This window comes from Tasmannia lanceolata, unplaced genomic scaffold (assembly GCF_043159265.1).
Source record: "Tasmannia lanceolata isolate RefF3 unplaced genomic scaffold, GAP_Taslan_0.1 ptg000024l, whole genome shotgun sequence".
NCBI lineage: Eukaryota > Viridiplantae > Streptophyta > Magnoliopsida > Canellales > Winteraceae > Tasmannia > Tasmannia lanceolata.
The window spans coordinates 12,447,026-12,471,037 of record NW_027518701.1 but is presented as its reverse complement, the minus strand read 5'-3'; the positions used below and the strand labels follow the sequence as shown (position 1 = coordinate 12,471,037).

General features: G+C 38.8%; 1 protein-coding gene across 3 annotated transcripts in view; it reads right to left on the bottom strand.

Annotated features, from left to right (window-relative positions):
* Positions 1–23,801, bottom strand: part of LOC143857212 (transmembrane protein-like protein) — a 96,046-nt gene extending 72,245 nt beyond the window's left edge. Inside the window, exons 1-3 of one of the 3 annotated variants that reach the window (XM_077367626.1) lie at positions 23,468–23,801; positions 17,523–17,581; positions 507–615 (exon numbers count right to left, since the gene is read on the bottom strand). In XM_077367626.1, the coding sequence (XP_077223741.1) occupies positions 507–615; positions 17,523–17,581; positions 23,468–23,651 (352 nt within the window). In that variant the 5' untranslated portion in view covers positions 23,652–23,801. Of the gene's footprint in view, positions 1–506; positions 616–4,785; positions 4,921–17,522; positions 17,582–23,467 lie in introns of those variants that run through there. The other 2 variants (XM_077367628.1, XM_077367627.1) reach the window with 2 other exon arrangements.
* Positions 23,802–24,012: the final 211 nt, after the last annotated feature.

Sequence of the window (24,012 nt, the reverse complement as noted above, 5' to 3'; positions counted from 1 at the left end):
ATGACATTTTTTCTTTGCAAAATTACGGATTTGGTACATATGTTACATAATACTACGAATTTTTGTGAACATAGTACATAATACTACGGATTCAGGACGCCTTTCAAAATATAGACGAATTCCAGGCACCTTAAGAGGAACAACATATTATGGAAACCTCTATAGATTTGAGGGCTAGGATCAGCCTATGGAAATGATTTTACGGGCACAACCTACTTCTGTTGTGTTCCATCACATGGACGGTTTGGATCAACCTATGATGTGGTCCGTACAGTTCTTTGTCGGCCCGTGCATCGCACGGGGTTTTTTACTAGTATATATATATATATATATATATATATATATATATACATATATATATATATATAGAGAGAGAGAGAGAGAGAGATTATATGGTGCCCGAGCATCAAGTCCTGTGTGGGCGGTACAACAAAAGTACCGCCCGCATGTGACTTCATGGTCTGGCATCATAGAAAAAACTCATATATATTGAGGTAGGATTTTACCTAAATCATCCAAATAATTTTCTGATGCATCAGGAAGTGGGGGACTTCCATATTGGAAGCACATCATGGGCTGCATACTCTTGGCATACCTTTCCACTATCCCTTGATCCTGCTCAACACAAACCATAAAGCATATAAGAGGAAATGGAACTGAAATGGTGCAACCAAGACATTTGATAAATGATACTGAAAAAAAGCAAGCATATTTTAAAATATAATCTCCGGGCATGTAAGTAAATGGATAATGAAAAGTTCAGAAATAGAACCAAAATTTGAAAAGCTAGTGGTAAGCATTTGTCTTCATTGTTGAGTACATATTTGTTCATACATGCATCTATTTTAGGTTCAAAAGGGTAGTTTGGTCTTTGCTCAAAATAATGAGTTAAATTTTAAGTGAGAGGTTTTATCATAATTTTCTCGTCTAAGTATTATTATTAGATAAAATCAAAGAAGGGATGTATGATTCTCTCTTGATCTTTCCAAAAATCATGTCTCCTTCTATTTTTAGTTTCTCTCTATTTCATACTTCTGTTTGGTACTGTTGAAAAAATTGACGGTTGATCCATGAAAACCTAGACCGAAGCTAATTGATTTACAAAGGGAATTAGAGAAAAAAATATAAGAGCTGAAGGATTCTTTTTGGGATTTGCAGCCATATAAGATTGCATGGTTGATGTCATAAATTTTGCTAAGGTTAAAAAAAAGTTTGGCATGAGAACATTATTGATGCAAGACTGACACCACTTGGAGGGTTTCGATTATATGCAATTTTTTCCTTATTCTCCAAAAGCCTCTGTTGATTTTTTAACAATCCACCCACATCAAATTCATATGAAAGTAGTATGGAGGAAGAATGGAGAGGAGAGATTTCATGGAAGTTGCAGTCCAACCCCAAAATCAACATCCATTATATATAGAGAAATGATATCACCACTACTGTATTTTGATGATCGCACTCCTCACATTATTAAAAAGTATGGTATGGCCCGCACCATAGGATGATTCAAGCTGTTCATTAGAGGGGCCACAGCCTAAATAGGTTGTTCCCCAACAATCATTTCCATAGGTTGATCATAACCCTCCGATCTATAGAGGGACTGAATATTAGATGGTTGATCCTAACCCTCTATAGATTGGTGGGTTATGATTAAACTATGGAAATGATTTTGGGGGCACAACCTATTTACGATGTGGATCTAATGGACGGTTTGGATCATCCTATGGTGCGGGCCATACCATAATTTTTAATAAAGTGAGGAGTGCGATCATCAAAATACCGTAGTGGTGATTTTTGGTACACACCTTCTCTATGATGGTGACTTGCAAATGAATGGTTCGGATCATCATAAAAAATGTGGGACCCGTGTGTTTCGGCACTCTAGCTCATATAAGCTTATATGAGCTCAAGCTCACGAACAGTGTCCTCATATATATATGGGAAAACTGTTCGTGAGCTTGAGCTTGTATGGCTTATATGAGCTAGAGTTCCACAAACACATGGGTACTACATTTTTTGGGGTGATCCGAAGCATTCATTTTGAAGGCCTTTACATCGATAGGGTGTGTACCAAAAATCAGGTCCATAGGATCATCCTAACCCATCCAAAGTAGAGGGAAAATGGACAGACATTGTTTGTCGACAAATCTGCCAATTTTTGCCCTCCACTTTTGGAGGGGTTAGGATGATCCAATGGACCTGATTTTTGGTACGCTCCCTATCTATGTATGGGGACTTGCAAATGAATGGTTCGGATCACCATAAAAAATGTGGGACCCATGTGTTTAGGAACTCTAGCACATATAAGCTTATATGAGCTCAAGCTCACGAACAGTGTCCCCTGTGTGTCTGTGTGTGAGGAAAGTGTTCCTGAGCTAGAGCTCAGATATTATCTGAGCTCTAGCTCAAAAACACAAGTGGCCCCACATTTTTGGCGGCATCCAAAGCATTCATTTGGAAGGCCCTTCCATGGATAGGGTGTGTACCAAAAATCAGATCGATAGGATCATCCTAACCCAATCAAAGGTGGAGGGGAAAATGGACAGACACTGTGTGTCCATGTTTCTGCTCATTTTCTCCCTCCACAAATGGCAAGGTTAGGATGATCCTATAGGGCTGATTTTTGGTACACACCCTATCCATGGAAGGGCCTTCCAAATGAATGCTTTGGATCACCCCAAAAATGTGGGGCCACATGTGTTTTTGAGCTCTAGCTCAGATAAGCCTATCTGAGCTAGAGCTCAGGAACACCTCTCTCTCTCTCTCTCTCTCTCTCTCTCTCTCTCTCTATATATATATATATATATATATATATATATATATATATATATATATACCACTTAATGACAACTTATACCACTTAATGACAATGCTTCCAATAGGTCATCCATGATAGGCGACATCCTACGAATAGAAATAAAATAAAAGATAGACTTAAAACATGATGTAAATCAAAATAAAATTCCATAACTCTTAACGGAATCTGTGGTGAATTTTTACGATTGGAGCATATAAATAGGGGAAAAAAAAATTTCTTATTTGATTGTTATGTCCTGCTATTGTTAAACAAGAAACATGTTAAGAGACACGTGAGTGTGGAACATTTAAGTTTTGTTGAGATGTGACCGATCAATACAAAAACCCTCATGTACAATTACTGGTTCAACTTTTATTTTTTGGATGTCTCCATTAAACTCAATTATATTTTGAACATATTTGCCCTTTTCGTTTAATTGAAGTCTGATCCAACACAAAATTATTAGTTTAGAGAAAGCTTCAACATCTGAAATATTTGTCAGTGATGAAATAAATAAAAAAGAAAAAAGAAATGCCTCAGGATCTCCATAAGCAAGAAAAATCAATTGTACAAATTGCCAGTGTTTCAAAACTCGGACTTGGACAAGAACTCGACCACAGTAAAAGGGAATCGACTCAAGTGAGACAATGATTGAAATAGTCAATTTTTCATTGAGCATGACATGTCAAAGGAGTTTTGAGAGACATAGGAGGGTTAGGATCATCCTATGGAAATGATTTTTTGGGGCAAAAGCTATTTATGTTATGGGCCAAAAATATGGACGACAGGGCAAAAGCTCAAACAACTCAACCAAGATAAAAGGGAGTCAACTTGGGCGATTGGCTGACAGAAGAGTGGAGTTTTAAGCAGTGCAAATTCCACAGTTAAGTTGGTTTGCCATAATCTCTTACCTCATCCAAACAGTTAAGATTTTCGATAGGGATAATAATGGTACGATAAAGGAACCGTAAGATACAAGAACCTTCTATGGATGATACCAAAATGTTATGGGTTCTTAAACTAATTCGGCCCCATATTAATCAAAATATTCTTTCTCTCATAATGACCAAACATTATCGGAATAAGGTTTGTTAGAAGAAGAAGAGGAGATGAAAATTAGAGAAAGAAAGAGTGAGTTCTAGATAGCTACCCTCATATAAAGAGAGAAGAGTACAATGACCACTATGCCCTTACGCATCAACACACACATACACACACTTCTAACACTCCCCCTCAAGCTGGAATGTATATATTATGCATTCCTAGCTTGTTACAAAATCACTTAATTTATCTTTGCTCAAGGAATTGGTGAAGGTATCAGCCAACTGATCTGCTGACTGAGTGAAAGTAGTGCATATCTCGCCCTATTGGATCCTGTGACGTATGAAATGGCAGTCCACCTCTATGTGTTTGGTACGCAAATGAAACATTGGGTTGTTGGCGATGTGGGTAGCAGTTTTATTGTCACAATACAACTCAGTTGGGGAAGATGATGAAAATCCAATTTCAGATAGAAGGGAGCGCAACCAGATAAGCTCACTCCCAATATGTGACATAGCTCTGTATTCTGCTTCAGCACTTGACTTGGACACAACATTTTGTTTCTTGCTTCGCTAGGACCATAGTTGTAAATTCCGTTTCGGTCGCCATTTCGTTTTGGCCACCGAAACAAAATTTCGGTGGGATTTCGGTCATTTCGGTGCATTTCGGTCGAAATTTTTCGTTCACACAAAAAATATATTAAAAAATATGAGAAAAATCCAAAAAAATAAAAAATCAACAGAAAAAGATGAAAAACTAATAAATAGTTCAAAATATGTGTCTCAAAAGGCATATTCACTACTTAAATACATAAAGTCTTGCACAAGTCCGACTGATAGTCTGATACATAGAAAAACATAAAAAAAAAAGAGATACATGAAAGTGAAACATAGACAATAGCTAGTAGCAACAACTCTCAGTCATCATAACCAGGATGATCATACTCAATGTCTTCTTCGTCGTCGTCGTCGCCGCCGTCATCACCACTTGGACCACCAATAGGGACATCTTCTTCAAGAGGCATGAGAAAGTCGTCGTCGTCGTCCCCGGCCCCAACCACAGCAGTAGGTGCTTCAAGATTTTCCCACCCAATGTCTTCCGGCGTGAATATGACATCTTCTTCTTCTGCAACCCAATCCATCATGACATCCAGATGGTCTATGCTCAAAGGGTCACTAGTGGTAGATGATTTCCTCAACAAGTCCCTGAAAAGAAAAACATTAAGTTTAATGTCAAAGGTTAAACTTAAAAGCTTAAAGTGATGAGGTGAGAGTTGAAAATATTATATTACGTTGTATACCTTTCTCGAAACTTAAGATTGTAATGGACAAACACCAAGTCATCTAATCTCTGGTGCTCCAACCTATTTCTCTTTGCAGAGTGAATGTGTTCGAAAGTGCTCCAATTCCTTTCACACCAAGTCACACTGCAGGTCTGACTGAGGATTCTGATCGCAAAGGTCTGTAATTCTTCCACGTCACCTCCGAATTGATCCACCATGTAACAAATAGTAAAGCATTATTTGTTGAGAAACTGAAAGTTAAAATGAATTATACTTAATTAAACAAACAACTCAAATATACCTGGTCCCAACTTCGTTCGGTTGCGGATTGCAAGCTTCATTCCAAACATACCCTTAGCCTCTCGATAATCTTCAATCTGATTGGTGATGAGGTCTTGTGTAGCTTCATCAGATATCAGTCGAGTGATGCATGCCAACAAGCCTCTGGTTACTTCACTGTGCCTAGAGAAGGTAGGAGTGAAAAAGAGAGCGGGGTTAAGAAAATATCTTGCTGCATGGAGGGGACTGTGGAGTTGCCTATCCCATCTTTGGTCGATGATCCTCCAGATGGGCATGTAATCTGATTTTCTCTTCAACCTCTCCTTGATGTTCTCTTTGGCCTTATCCATGGCCTCATATAGGTAACCCATCGCCGGTTTGTCCTGCCGATCTACCAAACGCAACACTCTCACTAAAGGCTCGCTGATGTTTAGAATGTACTTGCATTGGTCCCAAAAAGATTTATCCAACACAGTACTAACTACCCCTTCACTCAGTGGGTGTTGGACAAACCTACTAGTACTATACTCATCAAACACAAACATCTGCTGAAGTGCTTTTCGATTCAACACCAGACTTTGTATGCTAATGAAATTTGTAGCAAATCTGGTTGCAGCAGGGCGGCACAACTCCTTCCCACCTGTGAGCTTCTTCCTCATCAAATTCAAGAGGCTTCCATGGTTGTAGATGAACTTTGTAATCGTCTGAGCCCTCTCAATTATGGTTGCTATGTGAGGAAATACAGTCGGCTTGCACAGATGCTCCAAGATGAGATCTAAGCAATGAGCTGCGCACGGAGTCCAGAAGAATGTACCAAACGCGGCTTCTAATCTTTTCCCAGCAGCTTTGTAACTTGGCTCACTGTCAGTTACAAATTGCACCACATATTCCGGATTCACCTCTCCGACAATCTTTTCAAAGATATTGTATAATTCATCGGCATTCTTCACTATGCCAGATGCATCAACGGATTTGAGGAATATGACTCCTTTAGGGCAGTACACCAAAAAGTTGATTAGGGAACGTTGTTTGGTGTCTGACCATCCATCTGCCATAATGCTACAGCCAGTGTATCTCCATGACATCTTAATCTCCTCCAAGTAGTTGTTTACCTCATCCACTGTATTCTTCAAAATGGAACCCCTTAAAGCATGATACGTAGGTGCCTTATAACCCGAACCCACGTCATTCACAGCATCAAACATAGGTTGCCAGAAAGGTGAATTGGCAACGTTGAAAGGGAGATTGGCATCATAGCAAAGCATGCCAACCGACATGTCTGCTCTATCCATTGTTTCTTTGGTAGCCAAAGCACTTTTAATGCTTGGCTGGGCTCCAGGGGTTGTTCGTGGTGCAAAGAAATTCCTAATCCCTCCTGTGATTCCCTTCTTCTTCCTTTTCGTACCACTCGGTTCTATAAGAACTTCCTTACCCCTTCGTTGAGGCAATTGTGTGCCAATGTCTTCTTCATCCTGCTCTTCTTCTTCGTCTGGTGTGCCATAAAAACCTCAAACCGCTACTCTGGATAGGCTCATCCTAGCCCTTTCTTTTCTCTTTGCATCTAAAAGTTGCTTCATTCGATATTTTACATCTTCAGTCACTTTTTTGCATGATGCTACTTCACCAGGAATAGCCGCTAAATGTTCTTTCAAGCGGGTTATACCTCCACCCGATATGACTTTGCCACAGAATATGCAAGTTACTTTATTTTTTTGACCCGGAACCAATGTACCGTAAGCCCATGCCGGGTCATCCAATCTAGCGGGTGCCGAACCAATAGAGGATGCTCCTGCAGAAGGTCCCGAGCCCGACCCACTCATTCTGAAATGAAGTAGAAGAAGGGGAAAAATGAATTAGAAGAAAAAAATTGAAACAAATTACAAAAAAATGAAGTAAAAAGGGACAAATGAAGTAAGAAATAAAAGAAAGGAAATGGAAAGAAATAAAGAGAACCTTGAGGTTGAACTTGATTTGAAGAGAATAAGATAATATTAGCCTTCCCTCACTTGAGATTTGTAGTGTAAGTTGTAAGCCTTCACTTGAAATTTGTAGTGTAACTTGTAATTTGCAAGCCTTAGGAAATAGTTCTTGTAGTTGTAAGTTGAAGGTAGGCCTTCCCTTTGCTCCAAAATGGACTTGGATTGAGTTGAAGAAAAGTGGAGACTTGTAGGAAATTTATTAGAATAGATAGTGTAAGTGAAAGTAGAAAAGAGAAGGAGAATCACTTATGTGAAGGTGGAGGAGAAGGTAGGGGAAATGCTATTTATAGAGTTTTTTATTGTTTGTGCAAGTAAAAATGACTAGAAAACCCTTCCCAACAGCTATAAACGGTCACATTTGGAGGCTAAAATGGTTAAAAACCCAAAAGAGCCGTTACAGGGGCATTGATGTAATTTCTGCAAAAAACAGTCAAACTAGCCGTTATAGCCAATTTCGTCCATTTCGGACGAAATCCGAAATTTCGGTCAATTTCGAACGAAATGACCGAAATTTCGGACGAAACGAAATTTTGAAGATTTCGTTTCGTTTTCGGAACGAAAACGAAATGTTTCGTCCATTTCGGACGAAACGAAATTTATAAGTTAGGCTAGGACACTAAATTACCTCCAACAAAGGTGCAATATCAAATAGTGGATCATCTATCAGCCGGTGGCCCTGCCCAGTCAGCATCACAAAAACCTTCTAACTTCATATGGCCATGTCTTTTGAAAAACAGTCCTCTCCCTGGAGCGCTTACAAATATCTAAGGATCTAAATCACAGCTGCCCAGTGGGAGGTACGAGGAGTACTCGTGAACCTCCTGATAACCCCCACGGCATATGAAATATCTGGGCGAGTGACTGTGAGGTATATGGGCTTCCCAACTAGTCGTCTGTATCAGTCAGGGTCTTCTAACAAGTAGCCATCTCCTGGAAGCAGCTTAGTATCGAGGTCCATGGGAATAACAGCTGGTTTCATACCTAAGGATCCAGTCTCATCTAATAAATATAAAACATACTTCTGCTGTGTGTGTGTGTGTGTGTGTGTGTGTGAGAGAGAGAGAGAGAGAGAGAGAGAGAGGCTACTGCCAGAGTAAGCTACCTCAATCCCCTAAAAATATCTAAGGAGACCAAAAATATTTGGGGAGAACTCTTTTCGCAAAAATACCTGCAGCTTTTGTATGCCACGTGTGTCACTCCTTGTAATGATAATAATATCATCAACGTAGACAATGAGAAGAACATGGCCAACACTCGACTCATGACAGAACACAGAGTGGTTAACTTCACATTGCTTCATTCCATATCTCATGAGGGCATCACTGAACTTCCCAACCAAGCTCGAGGGGATTGTTTAAGACCATACAATAATTTGCGAAGCTGGCATACTGAGGAGGACATATCCCCCTAAGCAACATAGCAAGGAGATTGCTCCATATACACCTCAGCCTAGTCGCCATGGAGGAAGGCATTTTTGACATCCAACTGATGTAAGGGCCATCCATGGTTGACAACAAAAGAGATGAGCACACGCACAGAGGGAGTTTTAGCAACAAGAGAGAATGTCTCGGTGTAGTCAGCTCCATAAGTCTGAGTGTACCCTTTGGCAACCAAGCGCGCCTTAAGGCGCTCAACTGTCCCATCTGGAAAATATTTGATGGCATAGACCCATCGATAGCCAACAAGCTCTGCACCAGGAGGAGGTGAAACGACATCCCAAGTATGATTGGCCTGAAGGGCGGCCATCTCATTGTCCATAGCAGCACACCAGCCAGGGTGAGCAAGAGCTTCCTACAAAGACTTAGGCAGGAAAACAGAAGACAAAGAGGAGACAAAAGTGTGAAAAGTAGGAGTGAGACGATCATAAGAGATATAGTGAGAGTGAGAAATAGGATGGGCAATAGAACGGGAACAAGTCCGTGAAGCAATAGGGGAGTCGATAGCAACATCGGGATAGGGAACAAGAGGCATCTGAGATGAATGAGCTGGGATCGCCGACTGAGATGATGAAGGCTCAGGATGAGGGGTGAGGGCATCTGGCAGCTGTCGGCGCTGATAAACATGTATAAGAGCTAAAGGAGGAGGAAGAGCTGAGGAATGAGGAGTAGGAACCGAAGGCAATGGCAATGGTAAAGAGGGTGAACAGACATGATCAGGTAGAACGGAACAGGAAGAGGAATATGAGATTCGGATACAAAGGGACTGCACTCAACAGGAGCAGTAGAGGAAGTAAACTCAAAGAAAGTGTCGTCGGCGAAAACAAATAGTCGGCGAAGTCGAGGACTATAACACCGATAACCTTTCTGGGAATGAGAGTAGCCCAGAAAGACACAACGCTCTGCCCGAGGATCCAATTTATCTAGCCCTGGGATAAGGGTGTGAACAAAGCAAACACAGCTAAAGACCCGTGGGGTAAGAGGAAAGGGATCACGATGAGGATGTAAGATCGAAAATGTAAAGACTAGGCCCCATACGGGCCTAGAAAGTTAATAACCTTAATTAAATCTGGACCGTAGATCTCCATACCAAAAATCACAGTGTATTTTCGTTTTTCTAGTATAACCAATTTTAGGGCATCAAATTTTGTCCGTTCGACATGATTTTGGTCTCGGTAGATTGGTATTTCGAATACTTATCCAACGGACCAAAGATTTAGCGATTCGGACGTGATTTGAGTAAGTTATGACCCTTTTTCTGCTAGGATTAGGCATAGTTACGAGTTTTGTCTTATTAGGCAACTTTTGGGTTTTTTTTTTATTTAAAAACTTTAGTTTAGTTGCTAAATTTGATAAGTACACCCATAGGGAGTTTAATAAAGATGGACTCTTGCTAATTGTGGAAAACTTGGATTAAGAAACTAACCTTTAATATTAAATCTAATTGAGACACCCACTTTAAGCACAAAACTCATTAGCTATTAAAAACCCAAAACATGGGCTTTTGCAACCCTACTTCTGCATGTCCAAAAACCGAGAGAGAGAGAGAGAGAGAGAGAAGAGAGAAGAGAGATAAAAGAAGAAAAGGAAAAGGAGAAGAGGGATTGATATTCAAACCCTATTCTTGTTTCGAGTAAGTGCCTAAAATCTTTTTATATGTGTTTTGCTTGTGATTCATGGTGTTTGATTTTTTATTTCCTTAAATTTCTTTCGAATTAGGGTTCAAAGCTGTTTTTCCTTCAAATCAAGATTTTCTTTTGATCTTTATATGTAAAAGATGATTTTCTTGGAAGACAATTCATGTGCATGATCCGTAGTATATATATATATATATATATATATATATATATATATATATATATATATATATATATATATGATTTTTTTTTATAAAGATCAGATCAAGTGAGCCCTATGGCTGTTTTTCCATAAAATCGGCATGCTTATAATTAGTATCATGTACAAAAGATGTTCTTTTAAAATCAAATTTTTATATATATATATGATATAAATCTACTAGAAGCTTTAGTTTTCCACAAATTTCATCATGTGCATGCTATATATATATATATATAAGGAAAGTGTTTCTACTCGGTCCCCTAGATAAGCTTATCTACTCCTCTCTTTAAAAAAATACAGTGGGCCCACGCTGTTTGGATGATCCAAAGCATTCATTTGATAGGTCTTAACATAGATAGGGTGTGCCCAAAAAATCAGCACCAAAGGGTCATCCTAGCCCTTCGTTTTGTAGTGCCTTGTGGTGCCCAGAATGGACACATATAAACGTCCACGTTTATATGCGTCCATTTTGGACACGGTGTGCCCAACAAAACGAAGGGCTAGGATGACCCTTTGGTGCTGATTTTTTGGGCACACCCTATCTATGTTAAGACCTATCAAATGAATGCTTTGGATCATCCAAACAGCGTGGGCCCACTGTATTTTTTTAAAGGGAGGAGTAGATAAGCTTATCTAGGGGACCGAGTAGAAACACTTTCCTCTATATATATATATATATATATATATATATATATATATATATATATATATATATATATATATATATACACTAAAGAATTGTTTCCTAGATATCAAAGCATGTGTGTGATTTGAATATGAAATAGCAACTGTTTTTCTTCCAAACAGTGTGATTTATTTGATGTAAAAAAACCATGTCCTTCAAAAATCAGCCCATAGGTGATATGCTTGATAAATTATATAATTATTTTTCTTTCGGAGAAAGACCTAGTGTTTGTATAAATTGTTCGTACTTGTCTTTTTGTTAAAAACAGCCCCTAACATGATTTTTACCCAAATACATATATATATATACATATATATATATATATATATATATGAGGAAACTGTTGGTGAGCTTAAGCTCACCAAACTTATGGTGAGTTAGCTTGCCCAATCACATGGGGGGCCCACTTTGTTAGGATGATCCAAACCATTCATTTGAAAGTCCCTTACATAGATGGGGGGTGTACCAAAAATCAGCTCCATAGGATCATCCTAACCCCTCCATTTGTGGAGGACAAAAATGGACAGACACAAATCTGCCCCATTTTTGTCCTCCACAAATGGAGGGGTTAGGATGATCCTATGTAGCTGATTTTTGGTACACCCCCTATCTATGATAAGGCCTTGCAAATGAATGGTTTGGATCACTCCCCAAAATGTGGGACCCATGTGATTGGGCAAGCTAGCTCACCATAAGTTTGGTGAGCTTAAGCTCACCAACAGTTTCCTCATATATATATTATATATATGATGCAAATAATTAAGAATCAGATCAGTATATGAATTACGCATAGGTATTAATACCCATGAGTGTATCTTTTGGTTGTACTGAAATCTTTGGGAATAGAATTTAAAGAACAAAACGGAAAAAGTTATGACACTCCAACTATCATAGGGTCAGAGTGAAAGTAAAATTTAACGGAAAACTTAGTGTGTGTGGTCTCTTACTTTCAGGTTAATCATCATCCTCCACTCATTTAGAAATTTGCAGACTCTCTCACAAAGTCAACTTTGAATTCAAGGTAGGTGACGGTGTCCTAAACTTGTACTATTAAGCAATGATTGATTTATATGCATGCAATGAAAATTCTTAGTAGACATAGAATTGTTCATGCTAATGATGTAGTTAAGATGATTGTTTCTTATTAATATGCATCTCGCTCTTGTGTTTGGTTATATTAGTAGCCTGCAGCAAATATTGGAAAATGATGCTATGCTAGTAGCTTAAAAATGTTATGATTCCTTATTAAAGGAAAAAGAAAAATGTGGGAAGCAAGAAAATTGCTAAAAATATCTTTAGGATATTGGAAAAAAAAAGATATGGATGATATGGCAGTAAAACTGATAAGAAACAAAGGCAGTGGAAAAATAATTTGGTGAATTGGGCGGAGGTATGAGTCGTCCAGGAATAATGAAATTCCAAGCCGGCCTTGGGTTTTAGCGCACCCCCTTGGCGGTAAATGCATCATATCTTAGACCATGATGTCAAGAGGCGGAGTGGCTATTAAGCACGTCGTAAGAAGTTCTTCATGCTCACTATCTGTAGACGAGGGTAGTGGAACGTATTAGAGGCAAGGTAACAAGCTATGAGGAGCTGGATTGCCTTGGGGAGTCGTCTCATGCATTAAATTAATAATAAATATAAACCTCTTAAAGGTAAAATGTTGTATGTTTTATGAGATTAGTAGATTCACATTTAACGGATATTATGGCGTGTTCTTTTATTAATATTTCATGTTTCAATTTGAAATAATTGTTATCACATGTTAACTATTGAATTATTTTATATGCTTTTAAATTTAAGAGTTGTTTAATTATATTTGTTTAGGTACCGAATAAATCTACATAGTTTTTTGAACTAACACCAAAAATCCCCCTCAGGTTTTGCTACAATGGACGACATCGAGAATAAATGGGGAGCGTAAGAAGAGCGTGACGAGTCATTGGAGTGTCTAGTCTTTTTCATTTATATTACTGATGTCAGTTTACTTTTGCTAAACTCTTAAGTTTGATTTAGATCCATATTACATGAGTTCAAAGTTATACAAAAAATAAAAAAAAATTATTCCGCATTTTTCATGAGTTACATTTAGTTTCTGTCTTTGGTAGCGATTCGGGTTTATCCGAAAATCCGGGTCGTTACAGAAAAGGAGGGCTTTCCATCAAGGACCGAGGAGGGAAGCCGATTAGCCAAAACAATTGGCGGTAAGGATGGCATCGCTCCAATAGGCTTTAGGAACCTGCATTTGGAAGAGACGACTGTGGGCAAGATCAAGAAAGGACAGGATTTTGTGTTCGGATACACCATTCTGCTGGGTGGTGTAGGCACAAGAGGATTGATGGATAATACCATGAGATGATAAGAACTCCTGAAAGCCATTAGAGGCAGAAAAGTACTCTCAAGCATTATCGGTACGCAAAGATTTAGGACGGCAATCATACTGGGTAGTAATCTCGGCATGGAAAGTACGAAAAATAGTAAACACTTGGGATCAATCCTTAAGGGGAAAGAGCCAGGTCATACGGGAGAAATCATCAACAAAAATGAGAAAGTATCGATAACCTAGAAGAGACATAGTCTGCTGGACTAGCTCAAATGGACGCGAGACGCGGCTAACCAGCCTGAGGAGGAAGTGCGATGGTGCTTCCCAAGCTCACAGGCCTCGCACTGAAAGGACTGAAGAGGGCAAGAGATAACAGAGGACTGTTGAAGTCACTGAAGAGAAGGATGGCCGAGACGACAATGCCAATGATAGGCATCAACAGAGCTATGCAACACAGAACAAGGAGGATCACAGTCAAGGTAATAGAGACCATTGGTTGCACGGCCAAACGCAATCTTCTTCCCAGTGGAAAGGTCCTGAAAGACACAATGAGAGGGGAAGAAAGAGACCGAACAGTGATGAGTTTTGGTAATTTGGGTCACAGACAGTAAATTAAAGGCCGACTAAGGAACACAAAGGACCGATGACAAGGTAAGACCATGGTGAGGGGAAACAGTACCAATACCAGAGATGGGTGCAGTGGTCCCATTGGGTAAAGTAACAGTAGAAGCGAGCTAAAGGGGCTGAAACGAGCGAAGGGAAGCAGGGGTTACCCGTTATATGGTTGACGCCCCGGAATCAATAATCCAAGGACCAAAGGTAGTAAGAAGTGAAGCAGGGGGACAATTGGGTTGTGCAAAAGGGGCAATATGGGCTTGGCGATGCGCACGCAGGCGCAAAAGCTCTTCATAAGAAGCGCGGGAGATACGGACTGGTTCAGTGGAGGGGAAAGACAACCACCGCCACGGCCAGAAGATCCATCACCAATATGCACACCAAGAATGGAAGCACCAATCAAAGGGGCAGGAGTCAGCACTGGAAAGGGAGCCGAAGGCGAAGAAGTCGATATGGTAGTACGAGGGGATCTAAGATAAGGATCCATTATGATAGAAATATAGAGACACCCTCAAGCACACTACGGTAGAGGATAAACAAGAGAGAAGTGGAGAATCACATGACGAGCCCGGCCATAATAGCGTAGATCCGACGAAGGGACAAAGCATAAGAAGACATAGGATCACTAGCCATGAGGAGAGGAGAGGAGAGGAGAAGAGAGGTTAGGAGATGAAGGCGGAGGCACAATAGCTCACTCAGACATTTCAGCAAACACGTGGTGTGGACTTTTGATAGGAATAAAAATGAATGAAAAACAAGGAAAGGGAAAGTAAACAACGAGAGGAAAAGGAACTTAAAAGGGCCCAAAAGACATATCGCAGCTCCGGAGAAGAGAGATAGTGGAGGGAGGTGGCACTATTCACGGTACTGTTCACGGGTACTATTCACGGTACTGTTCATGGCACTATTCGCAGGTACTGTTCACGGGTCAGGGTTAGGGTTTGGAAAGGATGAATTTGGGTTTAGGTTAGGGCTAGGGTTAGAGTTAGGGTTAGGGCTTTGGAGTGGAATCGTCGATCTTCAATCCAGAGTTTCGCTCGGGTTTGTGGCAAAGACGGGGATGGGTTTGTCCGAGAGAGAGAGAGAGAGAGAGAGAGAGAGAGAGAGAGAGAGAGAGAGGGACGCGAGGGATGCGAGGCGGAGGCGAGACGAGGCGGACGTGGTCATCGTAACCCTAGGGCTCTGATACCATGTTAGAAGAAGATGAGGAGATGAGAATGAGAGAAAGAAAGAGTGAGCTTTGGATAGCTCCCCCTCACTTATGTATTTATATAAATAGAGAAGAGTACAATGACCACTATGCCCTTAGGCAGCAACACACACATACACATACTTCTAATAAGGTTAATAATTTTTTTATTTTTTTTTGAAAATGAAGGTTAATGAATTATATCATAAAGATATCGCTACAAAAATTTACTAGCTACACCAAGATGTTGTTTACTATCCTACGCAATGAGATTATTTAGTACTCTTCATTATGAAGAATATTGGAAGAATTGAGCTACTACTAATAGATTCCGTCTCAATAAACGCAGGATGCCAAAACCCTTCCAAGTTAACCATAGGGTTTTGACTAGACAAACTTTCTGCAAGATGTGACCTTTTATCGGAGATGACATATCGGGCCACAATTTTGATAAACCCAATTTGGATGTCAGCACCACCAACTATATTCTATCCAAAGAAAATTAATAGTGAAAGAGCAAGTAGTTCACTGTCGTTGTGCTCAACACAAAAGGTACATATTGAAATGTGAATACCTCTATGGAAAAGATGGCAAGTAGTTCACTGTCGTTGTGCTCAACACAATTAATAGTGAAAGAGCAAGTAGTTCACTGTCGTTGTGCTCAACACAATTTTGATAGACCCAATTTGGATGTCAGCACAACCAACTATATTCTTACCAAAGAAAATTAATAGTGAAAGAGCAAGTAGTTCACTGTCGTTGTGCTCAACACAAAAGGTATATATTGCAAATGTGAATACCTCTATGGAAAAGATGGCAAACATCAAGATTTAGTAAAGGGATACAATCCAACAAGATGCAAGAACCCTAAGAGAACTTGGACCAGAACACACATATCAAGAATCTATGAAACGACTATTAGAGTACCATTTTATTTCTTTACCCTTCCAAAATAAAAAAATCAATGAATAAGAACTCCATCATAACATATAGATATCCACATAAGTATGTCAACCTATGAGCGTAGCGTTACACTCAACATTTCCCAAAATCCAGGAGATACAAAATGATATAGAAACAAACAATGATGAAAGGTAAATATATTTAACTTGGAAGGAAATAATAAAATAATGAGTTTAGCATCTATAGGATTCAGATACTCAAGACTATAAACTACAAATGTTCAGCACTTAGCAAAAGAAGAATGACAGTTAATTTACAAACAGAAACAGGATTGACGCATCCATGAGCCATGCTTCACCAAAGATCACCATGTGTGGGGGCCACGGCCCACCAAAGGGTCCACATGACCCATAGGTAACATAGGGTACTTTGAAAGACTTCTTTTTATTTAAATTTTGTTATATGTTTCTTTTTATTTACAGGTTCGCTGTGAGATTACCAAAAAGGACATTAGTTTCTAAAATAGTTTAAGTCTTTCCCATAAATCTTTCATTCCAAATATTGTCGAGGTCATACAATCCATCCCATCAAATCTTTAACATGTGGAGATTCTAGGGTGTGGTTCAGGATGTAACTGCCTATGTGCCCAAAATTTTAGCTTATATTCAAAAAAAAATTCAGGTTAGATTTTTGTAGGCATTGCTTTCAGTTTTTATGTTTCAATTCATTGGACAAGCAATTAAAAATGAATAAATAATATTCAATCAAACCATTATATGTTCCTTCCATAAAATGCATGCCATCATACTGACATGATTAGAGGAATTTAGAGACAGAACCACAAAGTTGCAGCTTATAGCCTTATTCCCACTACAAGAAATGGTATATGAAAAGTATACATGGAACCATCAATTAATAGTCAAATAACAGATATATATTTACCAGCCATTCAAAAAAAAGGTATATATTTACCATAAAATTAGCTTCATCTGTCTATTATGATGCCCGTCGTGACTAAGAAAAATTTATGTGAAAAGCATAATAGTGCAATAATTCACCACACAAACTTAATCACTAAAATAATCCAAAGAAACAATTGATGGTACCTCTAGCAATGAACTATGTTTAATAGGACCAATAAAAATACTTACAACGTCTATATTTGACACTAGAGTCATATCCATGGAAGAGAACCAAGGTGGCAGCTCAACTGAAACAAGGCATACACATCAAACTAGTGAAATATTATATGCATTTAAAACAATTCAAAAGTCCATAACCAACTCCTCCTATTAACAGTCAGGACATGACAACCCTATGTCACAAATATCGTTATCAGGAATTGCTCGGCATGGGAAAATCTCGAGATACATTAATCTTTTTTATTTTTTTTGCGGCAAATGAAAATATTGCTATATTTTTAAAATTCTTGCGATTATACAGGATTTGGTCGTTTTATCAAAACGACGGGATAAAATCGCTATATTTTGAAAATTTCGGAGATTTGTGACATAGTGACAACCTAGACTTTCACTAAATCTCTTCTTCAGACATTTCATAGAAAAATTAAAGCAAACAATATTTCAAACCAATTTAAGTATGCTTCCCACATTCTGTCATATTCAGATTGTAAAAATAAAAATAATGTTTCAGCACTAGCTCAAAAATTAGGGCAAACCTGATAGAAGTCTAAATAAATAATAAATAAGCCAGTGTTGCACTAAACATCAGCACTTCAATAATAATATTAAAATCCCATTGTTGGATGGGAGTATAGGACTTATATGTTCCTTGGTGTCTAAAGTGTAAGGATCTTCTATGTAGTATGTACTGGTGGCTAACCAAAAAAAAGTTAGTGCCAATACCAAGTCCACCAAAAAACATCCGGAAGGGGAAAGTAAATATTGCACTGAGGGCCTTGGAAGCCAGCACTTAAACCAGCATCCACAAAACCAAAACATCAATGTCTATGACCTTTCCCTCTGTTTCTTACCCTATTCATTACAAATGGGAGATTGATATTGTTGTCTTAAAGTGTTTTTTATTGGAAAGACAGCATGAATTTTATCATGAAATAAAAGAGACGCTACAAAACCGCAAAGGACGAGTTGTCTCCATGTACCTTAGGAAAAACCAAAACAGAAAAGAACACAGAACCACAGAAATCAATCTGGAAAAGAGTCGTCAACAAAGAGAGTAGGCCAATCCACTTCATCCTTTGTCAAATTGCCTGTTGCCTCGTTCGTAGATCTCAAGAAGTGTTGGAGAGAAGGCATTAAATCTTTACAGAGATGAGCCACTTCTGAAATGAAGTGTGCAAGTCTCCCCGATAATCTTATTAGAGCCCAAGAAATCACACTTGTGGAAATGCTTTCCACGGAGAGATTGTTGAATAAAAAGTGGATGTGGAGACTAGTGAGGAGGACCTGAATCTCGACTTCACTCGAAACTAGCCTTTGGAGATTGGTTATTGCGTCCAAGTATGGATCTAGTTTAATAGGATGGCCTTCATTGGATGCCTGTATAACCATCTTGCTGGTCAGACGCAACCCTCTTCAGCTTGGAGAGCTTGGAATTACCAGACTCTTTGTAGAGTAAGGACCTTTTGCTAGATGGTGTGCCTTCATAAGATCCTTACGCTGGCCATCTTTGGTGTAGACAAAGGATTTTAGTTAATCATTGTGTTATGTCTTTCAATTTCTGAGTATGTTAATCATTTGCTGATTCGCTGAAGTTATATTTGTGTGATTTGGTATTTTGTTCTTAGTTTGTTCAGAGTAAGGTGGGTTCTTCCTAGAGCTGATTCTTTTGACGCTTGGCTCGTCGCTCCTTGGCACTCTAGAGATACAGTTCTTTGGAACCTTTTCTTTACTGCTTCACTATAGCTAGTCTGGAAGGAAGGGAATCAAGAGTGTTTAAAGAGATATCAAGGAGTGTGTGTGGCACTCAGAGGTAAATTTTTACTGTTGTCGTCCTGTGGATAACAAACCTTCCTATTTTTAGGGGTGCTTTTGTGACTTCTTTCTACATTTCCTAGGAGGAAATTTGACAAAGCAGTTGTTGTGAGGATCATCCTTGGTGGCATCTCCTCTTAGTTTTCCGAAGCTGAATTTCAACAGGTTGAGCCTTGAGAATTGGGGTCTTCTAAGGAGTTGTACGAGGAGATTAGATGGGCTTTTTTGAGCCCTATTGGCAAGGACTCTCACGGGGTTGTCGTGCAGGACCTCCTCTTTGGTATCCAGCTTGTGAATCGAGATCTTCTTGATCATCTCATCACCGAGGGCCACTCGCTCAATGTGGTTAGATGGGTGAGAAATGGGGAGTTTTACACTTGGAGATTCGTGGGTGCTATTGAAGAGATTCAGAACGTGATTGAGGGTAATAATATGGAGATTCGACATGCTTGGCAATATGTCAGTAGTGAGGCCGATCGGCTTAGCCATACTGGAATTGATAGAGATGAGATATCATCGATTGATTATCTTCATCCCTGATAACCTTCTTTTTTTTTTTTTTAATAACCTTGTGGTATTATTTGATATTTTCTCATTTTTTTTGCTTTTTCTTTTCTCTCTTTTGTTTTTGTTTACTCTATTTTTCATTTTGTTTCTCTTTCTTTTCTCTTTTTTTTTTGTTTAGTCTATTGTTGTTGTTTTTTTTGTTTAGTTTGTTGCTTTGCTTCTTTTTTGGGACGTCCTCGGCATTGGTGTCTCTTGCTCTTGAGTGCTTTATTGTCTGCTTACCATTCAAAAGAAAAGTTATGAAGATTGCAGAGATAACGGTCCTCGTGGTGCACGTGTACCATCTCTAATGTGTTTGTGATCTTAATCATGATGATTGGAATCTTATTATCCATTCAGTTCGAAGATCCTAGATCATAAATTTTTGAAGTTTTCTTCTGCTCCAACTCATAGGTGGGCAGTGAACCCAACATCTTTTACTATTGAGTAGGTTTTCATATTAGTTACAAATTTACAATTCAAGTGTAGACTTTATATATAATGTATGAGCATATGATTTTTCAAGGAAAAATATGAGTAGGCAAAAGCATAAGTTTGGGTCATTTGTTCAATGTATATGTTAGACTGTTGCATGAGTACTGGTACGAGTGTCGGAATCCGACCTGAGTACTAAGTGTCGGATTCAACTAACCTCAGAAAAAAAAAAGGATTCGTGGATTCACTAATATATTTTAATCAGTTTTAATTTTATTTATTTTACATAATAATATATTATTCACAATAGATAGTATATTCAGAATTTATGTAGGTTAAGTAAAGATAATGTTTTATTTTCATGTAAAAAAACTTACTATTAGATAAAGCTAAAGACATTGTGACAATTGTAAATTTGTGTTTCTTTTTTTTTAATGGTAAAATTCATTAAAAAACACCGAGATGGTCAGAGATTACAAAAAAGAAATAAACAATACAACTCAAGAAAAAACATCATCAAGGGGGAAGAAAATCAAATTTCTCCAAAGACTCCAAACCAACCCCCCTCCCAGCTTGAGAATCCGCCTCTTCATTTGCCGACCTCCTAACATGACTGAACGCTACATGAGAATCTCCGATAATATCTAGGATCTCATTAAAAAAGTCTGCAAACCTCCACGGAAACTTATGAGAACCCGATAACCATCGGATAACATTAATAGAATCACCTTCCACCACAACATTATTAAGATATTCCCCTTCAAGAAGCTTTATTCCTTGATGAGCAGCCCGCACTTCCGCCTCGTTCGAATCGGCAATCCCAAATGACCAAATCACCTCACCCTTATCATCCCTTAAAACCCCTCCAATACCCACCGGGCCGGGATTACCTAAACTTGATCCATCAAAATTAAGCTTACACGAGCCATACAAGGATCCCAAGCTTGAACAATATTAGTACTCATTTCAACACTTGAGCACGCCTCTAACCACCCATACCATACCATAAATCGAATGCGGATACAAAATTAAATAGAGGCCATGACTTCGCCCAAAATATAGTTAACGCCGTAGCTTTTGAAGCAATAAAGGTAGCACTTTTAGAAATGCCTCTAAAAGTTCTAGCATTTCTTTCTCTCCATAACAACCATATTATTGCAAGAAAAGATAGCTTCCAAAGAATTCTCCCCTTCAATCCCCATGGAGCAAATTGCCATCTCTCTAGAGCCTGGGCGATGCCTCTCGGAAAAACCCAATGCACACCAAACCTCCCCAACAACATTCCCCACACCTTTCTCACAAATCTACAATGAAGAAGCAAATGGTTCGCCGACTCCCCATCTTCTTGGCAAAGGGTACAGAAATTAATAATGATCATCTTTCTATCTCTCAAAAAGTCAATCGTTTGAATTCTCTCTAATATGGCGGCCCACCCAAAAACAACAACCTAAGGAGGCTGGGATAGACCAAACTCTGGCAATATCAAGAGCAGCAGAAGAAGGCAGTAAATGGCTGTAAAAAGATTTAGATGTGAATTCACCTGCAGTGTTCCAAATCCATACCCTGGCATCAACCCCATCCCTCTTAATATAACAACTCTCAAGAACATCAAAAAGTCTGGAAACCGATATTAGTTCTCTATCAAAGAAATTACGCCTAAAAGCAGGCGCCCATATAACCCTTCCTTGCATCCGCACATAACAATCCCTAACCAAAGCATCCTTAGCCGACGCCACCAAAAACAAATCCGGAAATGCATCCTTCAATAGTTCTTTCCCACACCACAAATCCAACCAAAATCTCACACGATCACCACTATGCACCCTGAATCTAATGCCTTGATGAAAATTCAAGGAAATGCCCAAAATGTGCCTCCATACCATGCATCATTTCCTCAAAAAACTATCTTCAGACACCCATCGAGACAAATCCAACCCATACTTACTATCAATTACTCTCACCCAAAGAGCACTCTCTTCTTCTCCGAATCTCCACAACCACTTGCTTAACAAAAACTGATTCACTATTCTAACTCTTCTAACACCCAAACCACTTGCCTTGATCGGTATACAAACCTTTTTCCACCCTACTAACGAAATACCCTTCTTCTCAGACCCCCATCCCCCAAAGAAAATCTGCTGAATCTATTCAATTCTCTTTGAAATACGCATCGGCAATTAAAAATCGACAACTGATAAACCGGAATGCTTTAATTGCTTGCCTAACAAATTTGCTTTTCATTTTGAAAGTTGATAATTGTAAATTTGTTGTAGTATTTAGAAAAATATATGTCAAAGAGATCTAGAAGTGCCACAGTGAATCCCAAAGTATTGGAAAATGACGCGTGTACATTGCCCATTCAGAAGAATCCATGTAACATAGTCATTAGACCATCCAATGGATGGAGCATGCATTTTGGAAGTTAAATTGAAAGTGAAGAAATAGAAAAAACCTTGAATGCCTCAGCAAATTGAAGGCTTAAAATATCCAACGAGAATGGTTTCGGTTTATGGCACATCCATAGAAAGACATAATAAATAAATATTTTAGATCATTGAACAAGTAGGAGCTACTTATAATTCAGCTTGCACACATTTTCCCAAGGAAAAAAATGACTATGCATCATATAACAACTCGCAATTAGAGGAATAATCCAAGAGGCCAACAGTTTGGAAAAATATAGCCAACAGTCTATATCCAACTTCCAAAGAAGCCTGATTGGAGTGCTGCTATGGATGAAGGTTGGGCCCACATGTAGACAATTCCCTACAAACAAAAAAGATGTGGCCCACCTAAAAATGCAATGGGAGCGCCTCATTATACTATGGTGCGGGCCCGCCTAATTCCACAAAGACTACAGAGATTTGGAAAAAAAAAAAAACCAATAACATAGAAGCCACAAATTTAACACAAAATACAAAATAATTTCGTTCCAAACAACCAAATTAAGAGACAATTTACCCAATTCATCCACAAATTTCACTACAAATTCCCTAAATTTATCGAATATCCAAAAATCAATTACTTAGAAAAATCAAATTCAATGAAAACCCAACTACAACAGACCAGCTAAAAGACCCCAACTCCCTCAAAGAGAACAAAAAAACAAAGCTGAAAACCATTAAGTACTATAAGGGTCTGCAAATTATAAATGTACGCACCTCTTATGTAACGCCAATCGAAGGGCTTGAGCTTGGATTCTGGATAGCTAAAGCTGGAAAGGAGGACTGAATTGTCCAGAGCTTGGTCTCCATACGAGGAGTAGTGGACCAAAATACATGAAAAACAAAAGAGAAGGGAGGGAATTAGAGAACCCATAAAAGGAATTTCATAGAGGATTTTCATAGGAGGGAGAGAGGGAAGAGGATCTCAGGCAAGGGAAGATTTTTCAGTAGCGGGATCTTTATTATAACCAAATACATAGAGACAGATGAAAATATATAGAGACATTATTATAAGCAAATATATAGAGACAGATGAAAACGAGTTTCTTATGAAAATGATAATAGGGACTTTAATTTAATTTAATCTAGAAGGGAAAGGAGCGTTTGGTCTTTCTGAAGTGAAATGACGAAGGAGCCCTGTGCTGTTCATGTCTTTGAGGAAATGCTTCGGTATGGCGGGACCATATGGCGGAGTTGGTTCCTCCTCTGATTAATCCCAACTACAAAGGACCAGCTTAAAATCACACAGCCATCTAATCCTA